General features: G+C 36.8%; 1 protein-coding gene across 1 annotated transcript in view; it reads right to left on the minus strand.

Annotated features, from left to right (window-relative positions):
- Positions 1-17650, minus strand: part of Adamts19 (ADAM metallopeptidase with thrombospondin type 1 motif 19) — a 172398-nt gene that overhangs the window by 74776 nt on the left and 79972 nt on the right. The window contains exons 9-11 of the mRNA XM_075970835.1: positions 13883-14023; positions 11600-11750; positions 4839-4940 (exon numbers count right to left, since the gene is read on the minus strand). Of these exons, the coding sequence (XP_075826950.1) occupies positions 4839-4940; positions 11600-11750; positions 13883-14023 (394 nt within the window). The remainder of the gene's footprint in view (positions 1-4838; positions 4941-11599; positions 11751-13882; positions 14024-17650) is intronic.

The following is a 17650-nucleotide window of genomic DNA, read 5'->3' on the forward strand; positions in this document are numbered from 1 at the left end:
GACTGTGAAATGTTGCATTACAATCTCAAATTCTGGAGCTAATTTCATATTTTAACCAAGAACCACATGTGGTTTTCTTTATTTTTTTTAAATTCCTGTGTCTTTTTCATGAAGTTAAACCATCAGCCACGAGAGAGGTTATTTCTACGACTTCTAAGAAATGATAGACTAGGTAGACAGGAGCAGCTATTTCTATGGTTATTAAGGAATGATCGAATACATGGACCAGAGTGTTCCAGTTGCTCCTGAAAAATCTACCACATAGATGGCGGACACAGGAAACAGGTATAAGGCCACAACATCAAACCTGGGATAACATGTTATAATATTAGGGCCATTTAGATTATTAGTTATAAAATAGCAAGGCTGGGAACGTTGATCCCGTTGGCCAAAGGGGACTTCCTGCACCCAAGGGCGTCAAGATTTGAAAAGGACTTTGAGAGAAATGCAGAAATGCTGTGAGTCTCATCCTGTTCATGTCCAAGGTGCGAGAGAGTCTGACTCAGCATCCATCTGTTTGACAGAGGTTGAGTGTGGCATGGAACACAATGCAGGAGGAGTTTGTGGTTAGCATAATCACCATAAAAGCTTTTTAGGGGTATAATTACAGTAATACTGCGAATGGGTTTTCATAAACCAAAGTTCCATTTACTCCGAGGATTTTAGTTAATGCCTTGATTTAAAATTATTTTGAGGATATTTTTATTTACTATTTTTGGAAGAATAAATAAAAAATAACACTATATCATTTAGCTTACATCCAATTGGCATTTTTATGAGCAAAATTAATTACTTCCTGTATATATTTTTGTTATGTCAAAACTTTAATCCATCCTCTTTTGGATGTAGTGTGCTTTAAGCTCCATCTTCAAAAGCGAAGTGGGATGGGTCCGTTATAGGTTTGCTAATAACTAAGCTGTCGTTTCATGTGATAGTTTAATCTGAATCATGAAAAAGAATGCAGGAAAAGGTGGTCAGCGTAGAAACTTATATATTACATAGTAGCTGTAAGCAGTCAATAATGCTATGGGAGCCATGGAAAAATCCCAGTATAAAACCTGTCAGACTTGACTCAATCACCTTGTTTGGCCTGTGTGGAGGGTGTTTACTTTTTCCCGAGTGCATATCACAGCCCTTGTCCGTTTAGCAGCAAGCTGGCAGGGACTGACTGGGCGAGGGTTCACAGAAGACTGGAAGTCTCTGAAAGGCACTGGGACTTTGCCTGCACATAATTTAAACGAGATCACATCTGGCACACGAAGAAAAAAATGGAAACAGACAGGCAAGCCAGCAGGCACACAAAAAAGCCGGTGATATTTAAAGAAACTGTAACATGAGAGCTAAGGTTTGTCCCCTTGCGGACAACTTGGTTTCTGCACCAAAGGGACCTGCTTCTCCATCTTGTAGGTAGTGAGTGTTGTTTCTGTGTTACAGAAAGTGTTAATTTTGCTAAAAATGTTATACAATAAATTACTATATAAAACACTTCTAGGCAAACATTCCATGTATTTGGTAGCACCATATTTTGTACCATGTGTCTGTTTTTTTTTAACCTCAAAAAATAATGCTAAATAAATAATAAAATATTCTATAATGCACAAAATCATTTTTATTTACAAAACATTAATACTACACAGTATCAATCGTTTCTGTAGCAGGACAAGCCCTAAAATGTCTAGCTGTGATTCTGGGCTGCCATAAGCTTATGCCAACCTGAATAAGAGGTTTATGAAAGCAGAACTGGCGCAGAGGTAAGATGTCAAAGCAGCAGGAGCATGCTCCCAACACACCCTGCACACACACTGTGAGAACAGAGAGACGGCCAAGGCCAACAGGGGCCTACTGCATAAACACCTAGGAGTTGCTAGGATGTGGTGGTCTTCATTACTTCCAGTAGTGAATGACCATAGCATTCTAAAGAGTCTTAACTCGGGAAAATAAATGACTAGGCAGTAATGAATCCTTCATGGTACCTAACTCAATGTTGCTGCTTAAGCCTTGTTCCTCTTTTTCCATTCTGAACAAATGCTGTGAATAACTAGTTGCTGGTTTGTAATAACTTATCAACTCACTGTTCTATGTTATTAATCAAAAATGATAGCTATGGTACCATGGTGATAGTGTGGAAAGAAAAAAGGTCTCTCCTTTTACCTTGTAAAATGCTATCTAAATCAGTATATAAATATCCATCTTCAGAATCATTTGACGAACAGAATTGTATAAGGGACTTTCAGACTCAAAAGCAAAACCCTTAGTGGGAGCACACTTACACCACTTAGTTCTCATCATGATGGCACAACAAAACTTAAAAATTCCCAGCTTTGTTTCTTTCATTCAGTGTGAACCTAAGGCATTTAAATATTAACTTCAATGCAGCAAGTGTGGAAGGTTTCTGAATGACAGCTCCTACAGTATCTAAAACACATAGGTATTGGAAGAAGATCACATGACCCAAGAAACTGAGAAACTAATTATGCATTTATAAATGCAAAGCGTGCCAGGCGGTAGTGGAACATGCCTCTAATCCCAGCACTTGAGAGGCAGAGACAGGTGGATCTCTGTGAGCTCGAGGCCATTCTGGTCTATCCAGTGAGTTCCAGGACAGGCTCTGAAGCTACAGAGAAGCCTTTTCTGGAAAAAAAGAAAGAAAGAAAGAAAGAAAGAAAGAAAGAAAGAAAGAAAGAAAGAAAGAAAGAAAGAAAGAAAGAAAGAAGAAAAGTAAGCAAACAAAAACAAAAGCAAATGCAAAGCGTAAAGAACCTCTAGAAGAATATCATGAGCATGGTCACAGGGAAAGAAAACATTTTACCTTTGATGAGTAATTAGAGTTTTGGCTGAAAGAATAAATTGACACTCTCAAGAATGTAAATTATTGTTAACTATACCTGAAGAAAACTGTTATAGTGCAAATATTTAGAATTCAGATTATAAAAACGAGGCACTAAATAAGTCGAGTGACTTGTGGGATGCTGGAGAACTCTGGGCGGATGTTCAGCATCCGTCTGTGATTCTGCATCAGTGTTTCCAGGATGACGAAAATGATTGCCCTTCCAGAGTGTTTTAGGATTCAAGCAATAAATTATTTAGGTTAATGTCAGGAGATGCTCTTGATGAACACACATTGTTCTACCTCTGTGTATAATTTGAGAAAAAATAAAACAGACCTCAATCCTCATTCTCCATTTAATCTCATAGAAAAATATTTGGCACAGTCTATAAACAACTGGTTGATATTTCACAGAAGTGTACCCCAGGAGGCCATTCTCATATTGAAAGTGACAAAAACACTTCAACTCTTCAAAAGAAGTTCCAATTTAAACAATGTGTCATTTTTTCTCATTTAATTAAAGAAATTATTGAAGTACACATTTATATCATTTCATCATTGCTCCCTAAAACCATCCAGCAGCTCTTCTTCCTTACAGTTAACTCTTTATGAAAATGAAATATGCTCATACTTACCTCCTATTTCCTTCTTCTAGCTCCTCCCATGTCTTTCTAAACATGTCCTCCTCTCAACTTCCTGTGCACTGGTTTCTTTTTACTCTCTCTCTTTCTTTCTTTCTTTCTTTCTTTCTTTCTTTCTTTCTTTCTTTCTTTCTTTCTCTCCCTCTTCTTCTTCTTTCCTTCCTTACTTTTTATAACACTAAGTCTAATTAGTGCTTCCCATATGTACAGGGGTGTGACCATCCATCCTAAACATCTGAGTGGCCACATCATCACAAAAGGATGACTCTTCCTCTGCTACCAAACATCCACTGTCAATAACATCTCACCAAGGGTTGGGGCATGAATAAAACAGGTACCTCTTTATAACATTTTCAAATTAATTTCTACTAGTGTAAAAAATATATGTACTATGAGCCTATATAACACAGGAAGACTGTACTTTTTTTGAACCTCTGAAGGTATTAAGGGCTATTTGTTTTTTTGACACAAAAATTCTAAGGCTTTAGGGGTGACATTAAGTTATTAATGATCTCTCTCCAGGTTTCTGATGTTAGAAGTTGTGCTATCAGTTTTCTACATTAAGAAATAACTTAAGAAGTATTGTTTAAAATCTGAAATAAGATCTCTAAAAGAAATGGATGCATTTCTAGATACATAATTGACCTACCAACATGAAATCAAGATAAAGTGAATAATTTTAAAAATCTCCCTCCAAACCCAACCCAACCAACCAAAAAAAAAAACAACAAACAAACAAACAAAAATCATAAATAAATAAAGCAAAAACACAGGTCCAAATGGTTACAGTGTAGAATTCTAACTGATCTTCAAAAAAGAACAAACATTAAAATCATCAAACTTGTGGTAGACATGGAAGAATCACTTTCTAATTCTTCTTATGAAGCCAGTATAACCCTGGTACCAAAGCCAGGCACACACAACAACCACAAATGGAGAATTAGTGGTCAGTTTCTGTGACAGCTGAATCCCTGAGGAAAATAAAATTATAATTAAAAGAATTTTTTTTGATGTTCTGGAAAATTTTATAATTGATGCTCTTACTTGTGATTATTTTATTTCTGTGCATTTAATTAATAAACGAACATGAGTTCACTTTTCGGGGAAAGCACATTTATATCTGACTATGAACATTATAATAACCAATATCAAGAAAAAATAGCGCACTTTAATAATTAACAAAACAAATGTACCTATGAAAAATGAAAAACTTGCAATTAAACATAGATGAAACATTAACATTTTTAACATCCTGAAATGACCTGACTGATACAAAGACAGATATGTGTGTGTGTAGCTGTAGGGTGAAAATACAAGTTTCCAATCTTTTGCAATATTCTGACCTATTCTAGGCTGCCTTAGTGACTCACCTTGCCAGGGTCACAGTCAGTTCCATCCATGGGTGGGTCAAGCTTGGTCCTGCACTCTGCTTCCCCCTCTACTTTGCACCACAGACCAGCGCAGATAACATGCTGAAGAAAGGGCACAGTATCAGATGAGGAATGGTCCATAGCTTTAAGTTCAGGTCAGTAATTTCAGTTATTATGAGGCCAACAAAAATGTAGTTGAGTGAAAATATGCTCTATGCATTTTTAATATTAAATATAAGTGAAACAATACATGGGGTTGTCTATAGGGATAAAAATCTTTATACATAACTGTAGAAAATAGTAAGTTTAATAAACTTTAAGTCTTTAAAAAGATCTTTTGATCAATCAAAAAGGGATATATAAAACAGATGCAGCTAATAAGAGAAAAATTTTAGCTAAAAATCCGACATTTATGCCTGGATAGAAACCAGGCTGAAAGAATTTTAAAAAACTGATTTTGCTTTTCCGTTTTCATAGTGTGACTGACCCATGAACTTAAGCATACAAGTTAGGAAACTTACTGTTGTGCCCTATCCCTATCCCTTCCATGTTTCTATTTGTGTTACATTCGCCATGCTTTTCCCAGCACCTCCTCATGCACAGGCCTTCTCTGACGCTTCCACAGCATGGTTAGGACACACAGCTTTGGCCCATACATAACTCTATGGACATATTTGTCTGTCATTATCAGTTACTTTCACTCATGCATGAATAAATTTTTTGGACATTTGGAATGCAACAAACTTTTCTATTGAAAAGATAGATGGCCTGGGTCTGGAAAAGCCTGGGATAAAACCGGACTCTCTGAACATAGCGGACAATGAGGACTACTGACAACTCAAGAACAATGGCAATGGGTTTCTGATCCTACTGCACGCACTGGCTTTATGGGAGCCTAGGCAGTTTGGATGCTCAACTTACTAGACCTGGATGGAGGTGGGGGTTCCTTGGACTTCCCACAGGACAGGGAACCCTGATTGCTTTTCGGGCTGGGGGGGGACTTAATTGGGGGAGGGGGAGGGAAATGGGAGGCGGTGGCGGGGAAGAGACAGAAATCTTTAATAAATAAATAAATTTTAAAAAAAAGAAAAGATAGAATTTTAAAAACATTGCTATTACGTGACTAGACATGGTATGAACAAAATAATTTCTACGCAATTGAAGAAAAAAGAAAGTTTGTCAGGGGAAGTTAATGAAAACTTTCAACGACTGCAGTAGTAGAAGAAGAAAGATTACCTCTTATCTTCCCACGACCAAACTTTTGAGACTAGCCTTATCCATGGACATTCATCTCATCTATATTCTTCTAAGCAGCAGGATTTCAATACCTCTCCCTGAGGTCAGTCCTTTTAGCTGCAGCCCCGATGCCAATCTCTTCTCCCCATTATCCTACTGTTCAGTTTGATTTTGTTTTACATATTTAAGCCCTTCTGTGTTGAGGGGCTAATGTTCAGTTCATGAAAAGTACATTGGCTGTTCTCCCCAGTAACACACAGACCTTCCCTTTGATGCTGTGAACTTGAACTGTGAACTCACTTTCTCCCCTTGCCGTCTTCTACATTCCTATTACCAATATGAATGTCTCTAGTACTAATGCCAATAACATGGAAATACCTCTCTGGTGTGAGAGGCCCTTCTGTCTCTGTGTTGTTTTCGTTGTTTAATGAATAAAGAAACTGGCTTGGCCTATAGCATGGGAGGAGGAAGGCCAAGTTAGAGAGAAGCCATGGAGCCGCCGCCAGAGTCAGACATGCCAAAACTTTGCCGGTAAGCCACTGCCACGTGGAAATACACAGATTAATAGAAATGGGTTAAATTAATATGTAAGAGTTAGCCAATAAGAAGCTAAAGCTAATAGACTAAGCTGTGATTTAATTAATACAGTTTCTGTGTGATTATTTCAAATGAATGCTAGCCAGGCGGCCGGGAAACAAGAAGCATCCTCCCACTACGCCTCTCTTTGTTCACAAATTGGTAACATTAACACCGTGAAAATGACTATCTTAACAAGCAAGCCACAAATTCAAAGCAATTTCAATCTATATGCCAATCCAATTCTTTACAAACTTAGAAAAAGTCTTCACAATTCAATTTGAAGCATATGAATGGAAAGGACTGGTGAGAAACAAGAGGGAAGAAACAGATGAGGTAGGTAATTGGTACTGTATGCTGCCTGTGTGCAAGTAACGCCCAAGAGTATCTTTTTTTTTCCTAGAGGAGATGGGGAAGAACCAAGGGTACCATGTAAGTAAACAAAAGGACTCCACTAGCCAACAACTAAAAAGCTGATAAGTAAAAAGTTCTTGCCAGGGTCTCTCTAAAGGTTGTGAATAAAACAGATGTCACAAGATTACGGTTAACATAGAATTGGAACCACTAATCACACTGGCAGACATATTTAAGCTAATCTTTCAAATAAATTTTTTATGATTCTAATGCATATTATCCAGAACTCCTATAATATTATTTTGTTATGTTTAAAACTCAGACTTATAAACTCTTTGTAATTTCCTAAATATCTAGTCCACTAAAAGAGAGATATAATTTATTCATTTTTTCTTGTGTAAAAAAATTCTCACTTCAAAATATTTTGTGTGTGTATATCATACTTTATTTTGTACAGGGATAAAGTTCTCACAAATTCATCTAGGAATTACTTTAAAGACTGAATAATCATGCTGCTTTGTAATGTTTAGGTTCTTGAAAACTCCAAAACGCTTTCTGTAAATCATGTATACATAAGTGAAAATATCTCAGGCTTTATAATTTTAGTTCCTAAATATTTTACCTTTCTCATTTTATTTCTTAAGACACTTTCTGTAACTAGAGTCAAATGCTGAACCACCAACGACAGCTTAACTGCTACTCAATAAAGTTCATTTATGTTTTGAAGAAATTGCTTAGGTTAACCAGTCAGCGAAAGAACAAATCTTCTACACTATCGTTTCAGAGCTGAGCACTGTTGGTGGTCTGACTGTTGGCCTTCGACTGTGAGCAGTTAGCTCTTCCGAGCAGCAGGTGCTCCAATCCGTTCCCACAGGAGACACTGTGAAGATAAACAGCACACTTGGCAGCTTTTCAAGATAAGCACAACCAGGTGAAATAAGTCATGAAGAGGGGATCTCCTCGATACATGGCATTCTGCAGGTCTAGAGGTCTGTGTTGAGTAGCCTGTAGTCTCAGCCTTCTGAAGAATGCCAGTTCACTTCAAGGCGACTGCTCCAAAGCCAGTGAAGAAACGGTATTGAATATTCTATCCCTTAAAGGTGGAATGTGTCGGAGGTGTGAGGCTAGTGCCGTGTCTTACCTAGCCTTTTTTACGGAGTATGGTAGGGCACAAGATTAGAACAAAGTATTCTCTAGGTTCCACAGTAACAAGTCATATTTTTAACTGGGTTGGGGATCTCTGTTTTCAGTTAGAAGAAATTTAATACCTCCAACAGATTTCATAGAACATCTAAACACAAATATGCTGATGTGGGATTCCCTTTTGTATGCTGTGAATACTGTTGGTGAATAAAGGACTGCTTTGAGCCCATAGCAGAGCAAGGCAGAAAGAGCGGGGGGGGGGGGGGGGGGGGCACTGAATGCTGGGAGAAAGAAGGGCAGAGTCAGAGAGACACCATGTAGCCCCGCCGGAGACAGAAGTCAGAACTTTTAGCTGTGTATCAGGTGGCAATACACAGATTAATAGAAATGAGTTAAATTAATATGTAAGACTTAACCAATAAGAAGCTAGAGCTAATGGGCCAAACGGTGATTTAATTAATACAATTTCTGTGTTTTTGTTTCAGGGCTGGGCAGCTGGGAACCAACAAGTGGCCCCTTTTTGCAATAATACACAATTCAGCAATATTAATTGTTTATTCTTTGAAGTGAAAAAATTTCATTTCAAACACAAAATATGACTTTGGGTATTCATTTGAAATAAACTTTTGATAGGCATACACAGACACATTGTGTTATATATTAAGGGGTAAGAGAAGCTGACTGACCATGTATAACTATCATAATTTTTTCCTTATCACAAATGGTTTGATTAAAATGTTCTCAGATTTTTGTCAAAATAATTGATATGAAGTCATATATATCTAAGTAATAATCCACCCTTTGTCATGTAACTCCATGTTTTTAAATGGATTTCCCCTAAAACATAATCTTAGTAGCTCAACATATTTTTGTAAATATAGCCCATGTGTGGAATAGTGTTTAGATAAAAACTCTTCAGTCATACAGTATGTTAGTATACTAAGACCAAAAAAGTTAAAATTTATTGCCTTCTTATGAAGAACAGATCTCACACCCAAGCATATCATTTTAAGAGCTTGGACTCTCAGCTCATACAAACTCTATAGAAAAGGACGAGAGGTCACACTTCTAAATGCTTCATTTGGTGGATGCCAACACTAAACTGGAATTTTAAAAACAAGTAATATTAGCAGTTGTTATATTTAAGTTTATATTTAAGTGCAGGCTGAATAGAGCAATCAGTCAAAATTCTACTGCACAAAGATCAAGGTTTTTTTCTGTACTAAAATTAGAGAATTGAATAACGCAGTCAGGCCCAGAAATTGCTTAAATGTCTGTGTTTTATTCACATAAAACATGAATATTAACATTCTTTTTACAATTTATTTTCATCTATTTAAAACATTCATTTTTTTGTATGGAGTGGGGCACCTGAATGCATGTGGGAGTTGGTTCTCTCCTTCCATGAGTGGGTGCTGGGGATTGAGCTCAGTGTGCAGTTTTCACACTTTAAACTAGAATTATAATATACTCAGTGAGGTAAAAGAAATGCATATGACAGGCTATAGGTGCAGACAAAAGTGGACTCAATGAAAACCCACTTTCAATTGAAAAAAATGGGAAGTAAATAAGAATGTGATAGGGTTAAGCACAAAACAGATTATATGGAGAATATTCAGAAAACCTGAAAATAAGTGAAGTGGGATTGTTGAATGTGAATGAATGAATCATTGAGAATATTAAAAAGCATAAAAATGCTTAGGATACATGTGAGGCCATCCTACTTGGCCTCACAAGTCTAATGGGTCATCAGGAGGGGACAAGACAGAAGTGGAGGGACAGAGATGTTTTCAGTAGAATGATGAATAAACACCTCTTACCAAATTTCACGAAATACTTGAATATGCAGGAAGCACAGGCACAAAAGACAAGGAAACACCACAGAAAAGGTGAGAGAGCGAATGCCAGCCGAGTGTTATTTATGGTGAAACATAATTCGGTGTAAAAAGGCATTTTCACATGAAGGAAAATATACCATGAGCAAAATCCAAATAAAAGAAATCTACCTGAGAAGGGAAACCAAAGGGTAGAGATTCTCTTTATACGTAATGCAGAACAGCAAGTAGGGCAAAGAGTACAGTTTAATCATCGTTTAAACGGCACACAGATGTGTAAGGAGAATTGACAACACTGTTTTGTGGTTTACAATACGCACAGATTAGCATATGTGATGACGACGGCACAAATCAGAATGCACACAAGGGACTGCATACTGCATGTTTCTATAACCCAAGAAGAAACGTGCCACATTTAATCTAGGTAGATTAAGTGCTTATATTTTCAACCCTAGCGCTGAGTTTGGCAAACCACTGGGTACCGGCCAACTCTCTTTGACAATAAAGCTGCACTGTGCTGCTCCCAGGGTCATTCACATAGATGCTGTCTGTGGTTGGCTTCAAGAAGCACAGAATACTGAAGATGATGCCAGCGCTCTGGTTCCTTATTAAAATCATGTGATCTGAAGCCTAGACCCGGGTCAGATCAGACCTTTCAACAAGAAGAGGTCTCACTGTGAAGGCTAAAAATGTAATAGGTTAAGTAGTTTTTCTTCTTTTTTTCTTTTTCTTTTTTTTGTATGTATACACAATTTGAAAAGGAAAAGAGGAACATTTCTGGATACTTAAAAATTCACACAATTTATTTGAGCAATGTTTAATTTAGAATAGGTCGCTATTATAATACTAAGAAAAAATTCATTTTTAAAAAAAATCTCTTGAGTAATTAAATATTCAAAGATAAAATAACACCTGTACCAATCCACGTGAGTTTGTGATGAATAGCAATAGCAATGTAAACAAAGCAAACAGAAGGTGCAGAAGTAGAAGAAGGTTTTACTGGGGACAGTGACGGTTCAGTTTAAAGACTCCCTCCCAAAATGATGTTTCCTAAGAAATAACGTTTAACCCTTTATGTTTAAGGACAGACGACTCTTCTACCACAACTACATATCCATACATTGTTTTGCTGCATTTTACCCAGTTGACAATTACAAAAGCTTAAAATTTAAAACAGAAGCATTATTCTGGCAGAACATAATTAGTTGCATGATTTCGGTATACTTTTTGATGTAGTGAGTGCTTAGTCTTTCTTTCCTCTCTGACTTAGCCCCTCTTCTTTATCAACTCTTATTAACTGCCCATGCCTGAGTGCTTTTACTTCCAAAGTGCAAAGAACACAGGAGTTTCAGTGTGAGTAGGACAAGGCCATAGTCTCTACTTGAAATGGGATGGGTCAGAAACAGGGCAGGAAGGCAGGCAAGGGTCCTGTAGTCTTCAGCTAAGTGCAGACTTGGTTGGGATTACCCAAATGCACTATTTTTTTCCTCAGGGATTTCTTTTGAGGAGTGCCATGATTTGAAGCAACATATATTTAATGAAGGTCATCCCCTCCACCTGTGCGTGTTTCTAAACAATGCATGTTAGCGATGGAAGATAATCGCCCATGCCTCTTACCTGCATCTCTTGACAAAATGAAGCCAGAGGACCGAAGAGGATTTGACACTGTTCGTCTGCAGTGTACGCCATTCCTGGCAGGTTTGAGGGAACCAGCACAGAGCTGAGGCTCTGTGGACTTGTCTGCAGCAAGCAGCTACTGGCCTTTGACCTGTCAATATGCAGATACATTAAATATTTCATTTTAATGAAAAAAGGCATTATGATTATCTAGTCAGAAGAAACAGCTTCATAATAAAATTAAATGTCTACTTAGTATTCCTGCCATTGAATGGTGTGGGAAGAATTCTGCATTTGAGATTGCTTTATTTATAACAAGTTATGGCAATCCTAATAGTAACAATGTTACTCAAGTTAAGAGAGTATTTCGATTATAAAGACTGTCCATAGGAGTCAGTTCCTCTGGTTTAAATCTGATGGGATGTCACATGATTTTATACATTTATAAGATATATAAGCTCATACTCTGAGAGCAACTTGTCCAAAACATCATATGGTGTCGATCCTATTTGGGGATTTAAAGAAATCACTTTCTAATGAATATTAATAGTCAGGAGATGCCTATAATTGACATTGTCATACAGCTTTGATATGACATTTAATTTTATTATAGTCCTGACATATGAAGACAGTCATACATATCTTGCATGTTCTAAAACAAGCTAAGTAGGGTATACTGATAAAATTGTTGATGCTGTTTTAAAGGTATTAATACTCTGAATGTCATCCTGAGTTGACAAAGAGAAGGCACAGAATCTACTCCACAAATTTTAGAATAGAGAGACAGGTATGCAATATATAATATGTATTTCAAATAAGAATTTTACTCTTTGAAAGTTTTAGACTTGCACACAATGTGTATTGCTCATATTCATCCCCCAACTACCTTTTCCCAAATGCTCCTATTTCCCCCAGAGTAGCTGAAACAAAGTCCAAGTACTAGATTTAAGTAATTCTGTGTACTTGGTTGTGGATGGGTGTGTTCCACCTTATTGACCTTACATGATCCAAGCTTTGGGCAGCTTCATGGAAAAGGAGGGAAGAGTAAGTAATTGGTGAGAGCTGTGAAGGGTTGAGTTCTGGTCATGATATGGCTGTTGCATTCATCAAATCGCAGCTACAGGGTTTCCTGCATAAGACCCACATGAGATCATAATTCCATGGACAGGGGAGAAGCAGACATACCAGCAGTGGAACTATAGACAACGGATGTTATTGAGGGAGAAAAAGTTACTTTCCTTTGGGGACTTAGCCACTGGTAGGTTACTCATGACCCAGAGGATGACCACACACCCCTGCACATATGAGCAAATCCAAATAAACCTTATATTTTACCATCCCCTAGTAGCTAATAGGTAAAGCAAAATCATCTATCTAAAGAATATGGACAAACGAATAGATTTCATATTTGTGATGATTTGACAAGATAGGTATTTATGGATTCCTCTTTTAGATTTCTGAAAAGCTTAAACATCTGTTACTGTTTCAATACAACCTCTTCTTTTTACCTGATCCTTTGTCAAAGGCATAGACAAAGTACAAGCACTCTCAGACAAAAACAAGTACAGCAGCAATATTTTTCATTTCTGTTTCTGGCTAGACAGAAGCTAACTGTTACTTTTGACAGAGCTGTAAAAGACTTAAGGTGTCCTATGGACCACAAAGGCTAGAAATGGTTCTTATTGGAAAAAAAGTGTTTACAACCTAGAAGTACCATAAATGAAAAGGGGAAGTTCATTTAAGGCAGTGGTTCTCAACCTAGAAGTTACATATCAAATATCTTGAATATCAGATCTTTACATTATGATTCATAACAGTAGCAAAATTACAGTTGTGAAGTAGCAATGAAATAATTTTAGGGTCAGGGGTCATCATAACCTAAGGAATTGTATTAAAGGGTCACAGCATTAGGAAGTTTGAGAACCATGCATGTAAGGAATTCCATGTGTTAACGGTGTGTTGCATGATGCTCAATGAGCCTGTTACTTCTAACATTGAAGAGGCCTCTACATTCAGTGACAGATTTCCATGATTACAGCAATTTTCTCCCTTTCAAGTCATCTTGCTCATCATTTAATCTGAGAAATATGAGAATGAAAAACAGATAAGTTAAGCAATGTGTTTTAGTTCATACCATGAGTCAAGAAAAGAGCCAGGCAGAATCAAATGCTCTCTTTCTCCTGTGCCGTTGACTTTCCGCTTTGTCATAATGCCTTTACTGGTTGGCAGTCAGCAGGAACAAATAAATAATCACAATGAAAAAGTAATCCGTGACACTAGTACCTGAGAAATCTTTCCAAATCTTCCTTGCTACACCTGGACCATGAAACATCACCAAGATTTTGTCCTTTGATCCATTCACCAGACATGATATGAAGACCATCAGCGCATGACGGGTGGTCATTGTCATGATTGATGCCCATGCTGATTTAGAATATAATTGAAAGAGAAAAGATTCGAATTAAACAAATGATATATTTAGCTTTTATTACAACAGTGGTATTCCAATTAAAATATCACATGGGAAAATTTGTTTAGAAGAAATTAGTTTAAAAACAAGATTGGATTTATTTAAATTCTATCATCCAGGTTTAAAATAAATAATGTAATTTGATTAAGACCATTTCCCAAACATATATTCAAGGTGCATGCTGAAGTACATATAAGAAACTAATCTGTACATATATTTTGAATTATTTATATGAATAAAAAAACAGAAAAATTTCATTCAACCTCATTGGATTCTTGCCTTTGCCTGAAGTACTTTGTTCTTTTAAAACATGAATTACTTCTTAGCCAAACAAAATCAAACTAAACTACTAACTTCGTGGAATGTTTTCTTCATCTGCTTCACGACTTCATTTTCTTCCACACACCTCAAATAACAAAAATATCTCTTGGAAAACTGCTGGGTCATCATTATCTTTTCTTTTTTTTAAAAAAATATTTATTTATTTATTTTGTATACAATATTCTGTCTGTGTGTATGCCTGCAGGCCAGAAGAGGGCACCAGACCCCATTACAGATGGTTGTGAGCCACCATGTGGTTGCTGGGAATTGAACTCAGGACCTTTGGAAGAGCAGACAATGCTCTTAACCTCTGAGCCATCTCTCCAGCCCCTTTTCTATTGGATCATAAATCTGTTGATTTAGGTAGAGATCTTACTATGAAAATTTGACTTAACTGCAAATAAATACTTGAGGACCATCGTCAATTAAACTCAACTGAAGTTTTCCTCTTTAAAACGTAGAGCACTAAACGACGTTTACTAGCCTCTATCACATCTGTTTGCATATTGCCTCATCTTGCCACAGGATTTTGTGAAGACTAATGTTCAATATCCTCTAAGTTGTATTATATATTTTTTAATTGCAGTTATTTTCAAAAGTGTTGAGCACAAGGACTTTTCAGGATCCCTAAATGTCTGACATCTAAATTTCACACTCTAACTCAAGTAGAATCTCTTCTTTGTAAGAACAAAATTCTTATAATATCTGACAAATTCTCAAACTCGGAATTTTAATATAACAACTCATGAATAAGGGCTAATATTGAAAAGGTGAAAAGAGAAAGGTTTGTTTAATATATGCCACGTTTCCAACAATGACATGATGGTGTGGTATGCTATTTCATCTCTCTTTGTTCTAAATACAAAATAAAATATTTTAAATGAAAATTTCCAAGAACAGTTACATTGTAGTTTAAAATACTAAGTTAGAAATATTATCAAAGTGGTTCCATGTGATTACAATTAGACTTGTTCTAAAACCAAGTTAAAAAATATAAATTATATAAATTAAATATTTAAATAAAATTTATTATGACAATAACTTTTGAAAGGAGCATCTGACTTGGAAGTAATAAATGCCATCTGTGTTCTGCAAGAATAAAAAGCACACTAACTTAGATAAGGTAACTTTGTTTAAAAATGTACTATCAAATGTAAATTTTTACTTTAAGAACAAAAAAATCACTCACTAGTGAATAATGTTTCCATTTTTCATAAAAGTCTTTGAATTGGGTCTGTATCAATACATATTAATGGCATGATTGGCAAAATATGGGAAGAGAAAATGTTTTCAAAGTTTGATGACCATAAGAAAAATTAAGACGCTGTATATAAAACAGCTCTTTTGACAGAGAAAGATGGAGAAGATACGTGGGTTAGAAAGAGTTTTCTCTATCTTACCCCATTGATAAGAAAAGAGCAAACTGGAAACTAGTAACAAAATAACTGTGAACATTAAAGACACTTTCCTGCCCCTTGTTGTGAAGATCACATGGGGCTGTTGACAGTGGTTTGTAAAGAGACCCCATAGAGGCCACTTTACACTGAGGGAGTGAATCAGAGAAATTTTACTGCTTAGTCTCCTTGACAAAAGATACAGAGATCCAGGTGCTGTGTCGTGTTTGCTTTATTTGCTCAAAGTGTGGGCTTAAGACTCACCAAGAAAAATCACCAGAGCAAGAATTACTTTGCTTAGCTATTGACTTTAAACAAGATGGGTATGTAGGGAGGTGGAGAATATCTGAGAGATGTGTGGGGGGGGGGGGCGGAACTAGGATCAAAACCTATTTATGAAAACCTTTTTAAATAAAAAAATAAAACAAGCACCTCTAAACTCGGCACAACCTCACATAATACTCAGGATGCCTGACAGCACCTCTAATGGCTCGCTTCTGATGCAGTTCCTGGAACTATCACTGTCTCCTCTCTCTGGCGAATTCTGTTCATAGCATGCTCACTGGACACTCACTTAGTTAACAGCCCCTGACCGACCGTGTGGAATACGATCAATCCTTCCAGCCTGCTGAAGCCCTCTTTCGACTCACGCTCAAATGTTGGCATTTTACAAACGCAACAATAAAACTTCTTAAGTAATGCAACCATTTGGGACACTTAACTTCCAAGACTTAACAATTTGTCCATTTCCAAAGGAGTGACGTGATTTTCCCAGTGAAGAAGAGGGCAGCTTCTAATTCTGATGACCATTTGTCCTCCAGGGAGCCTGACTATCACATGAGAACTCAGCTTTAGCCATAGAAAGAGCTGACGATGGAAATATTGTTTATTGATCATTAACGTTTTCTGTATGATTCACATCAGAACAGATTCCCAAAAAAACTTGGGAGAAGGCTATTTTGTAGCACATCTGGGGTCATCAGCTAAGGGCTGATTCTTCAGTTATGCAATGAAACAATTGCTAATCTTTATCTGTGCCGGTCAACTTATTAGTCATTTGCAATGATATCATTTAATCTTCATATTAGCCCCATAACGTTTCCATTAGAATGTCTTCTATTTTGCGTATGAGGACAGTCTGAGGTCAAGGCAGGACATATAACTTAGATGCATATCCTCTTCGTCCAATGCTCAACCCAGCCGACTTCGGAACCCCCACAAACTGGGGCTTCTCTCTCTGGATCAAATTCCATTGTAGCAGATGATTTGTGTTCTGTTTTGGTTTTGTTATGCCTCCCCTGATTTTAATAGACTCGCATCTCTCTATATACACAGTTCTACAACCATGTTGTGTACACCGCTTGGAAAACAGTAAGGCATTACTACTGACGCCTCTCCGCGGGCTGTGCCACTGAAGTACATTTTAATAATCTCGTTTTTAAATTCATTTTGACAAAAAGCCTTGGGCAAATAAACTCTCCGCTAACATTGTACATGGTTGTCAAGTCAACTGAAAAAATATTTTTATCTTATAAAACTTCTCAACTTGTTTAAAAGTCCCTGCCAGGAAGTTTTTGTGATATCCTGCGGGAAGCTGGAGACTGGCTTGGATCTTGAAGATGGTCCCTTCTGATGTTGGAAGAGCTGGGGAACACATGCACTCACTCCCATTTTAGGAGAAATTTGGAAAGGATTCGGTTTGTAAACAGTAATATTTTAAAAGAGAAGAGTTTTTTTCTCTAACTCATGAGGCAGAGGGAGGAGGGAGAGACAAATAGTAGTAAAGAACTTTTTAAACGCAATGAGGGAAATATATTATCTTTTAATTTTTAATCTTCCTTAAATTACTAGTGTGTGTGTGTGTGT

This window comes from Microtus pennsylvanicus, chromosome 4 (genome assembly GCF_037038515.1).
Source record: "Microtus pennsylvanicus isolate mMicPen1 chromosome 4, mMicPen1.hap1, whole genome shotgun sequence".
NCBI lineage: Eukaryota > Metazoa > Chordata > Mammalia > Rodentia > Cricetidae > Microtus > Microtus pennsylvanicus.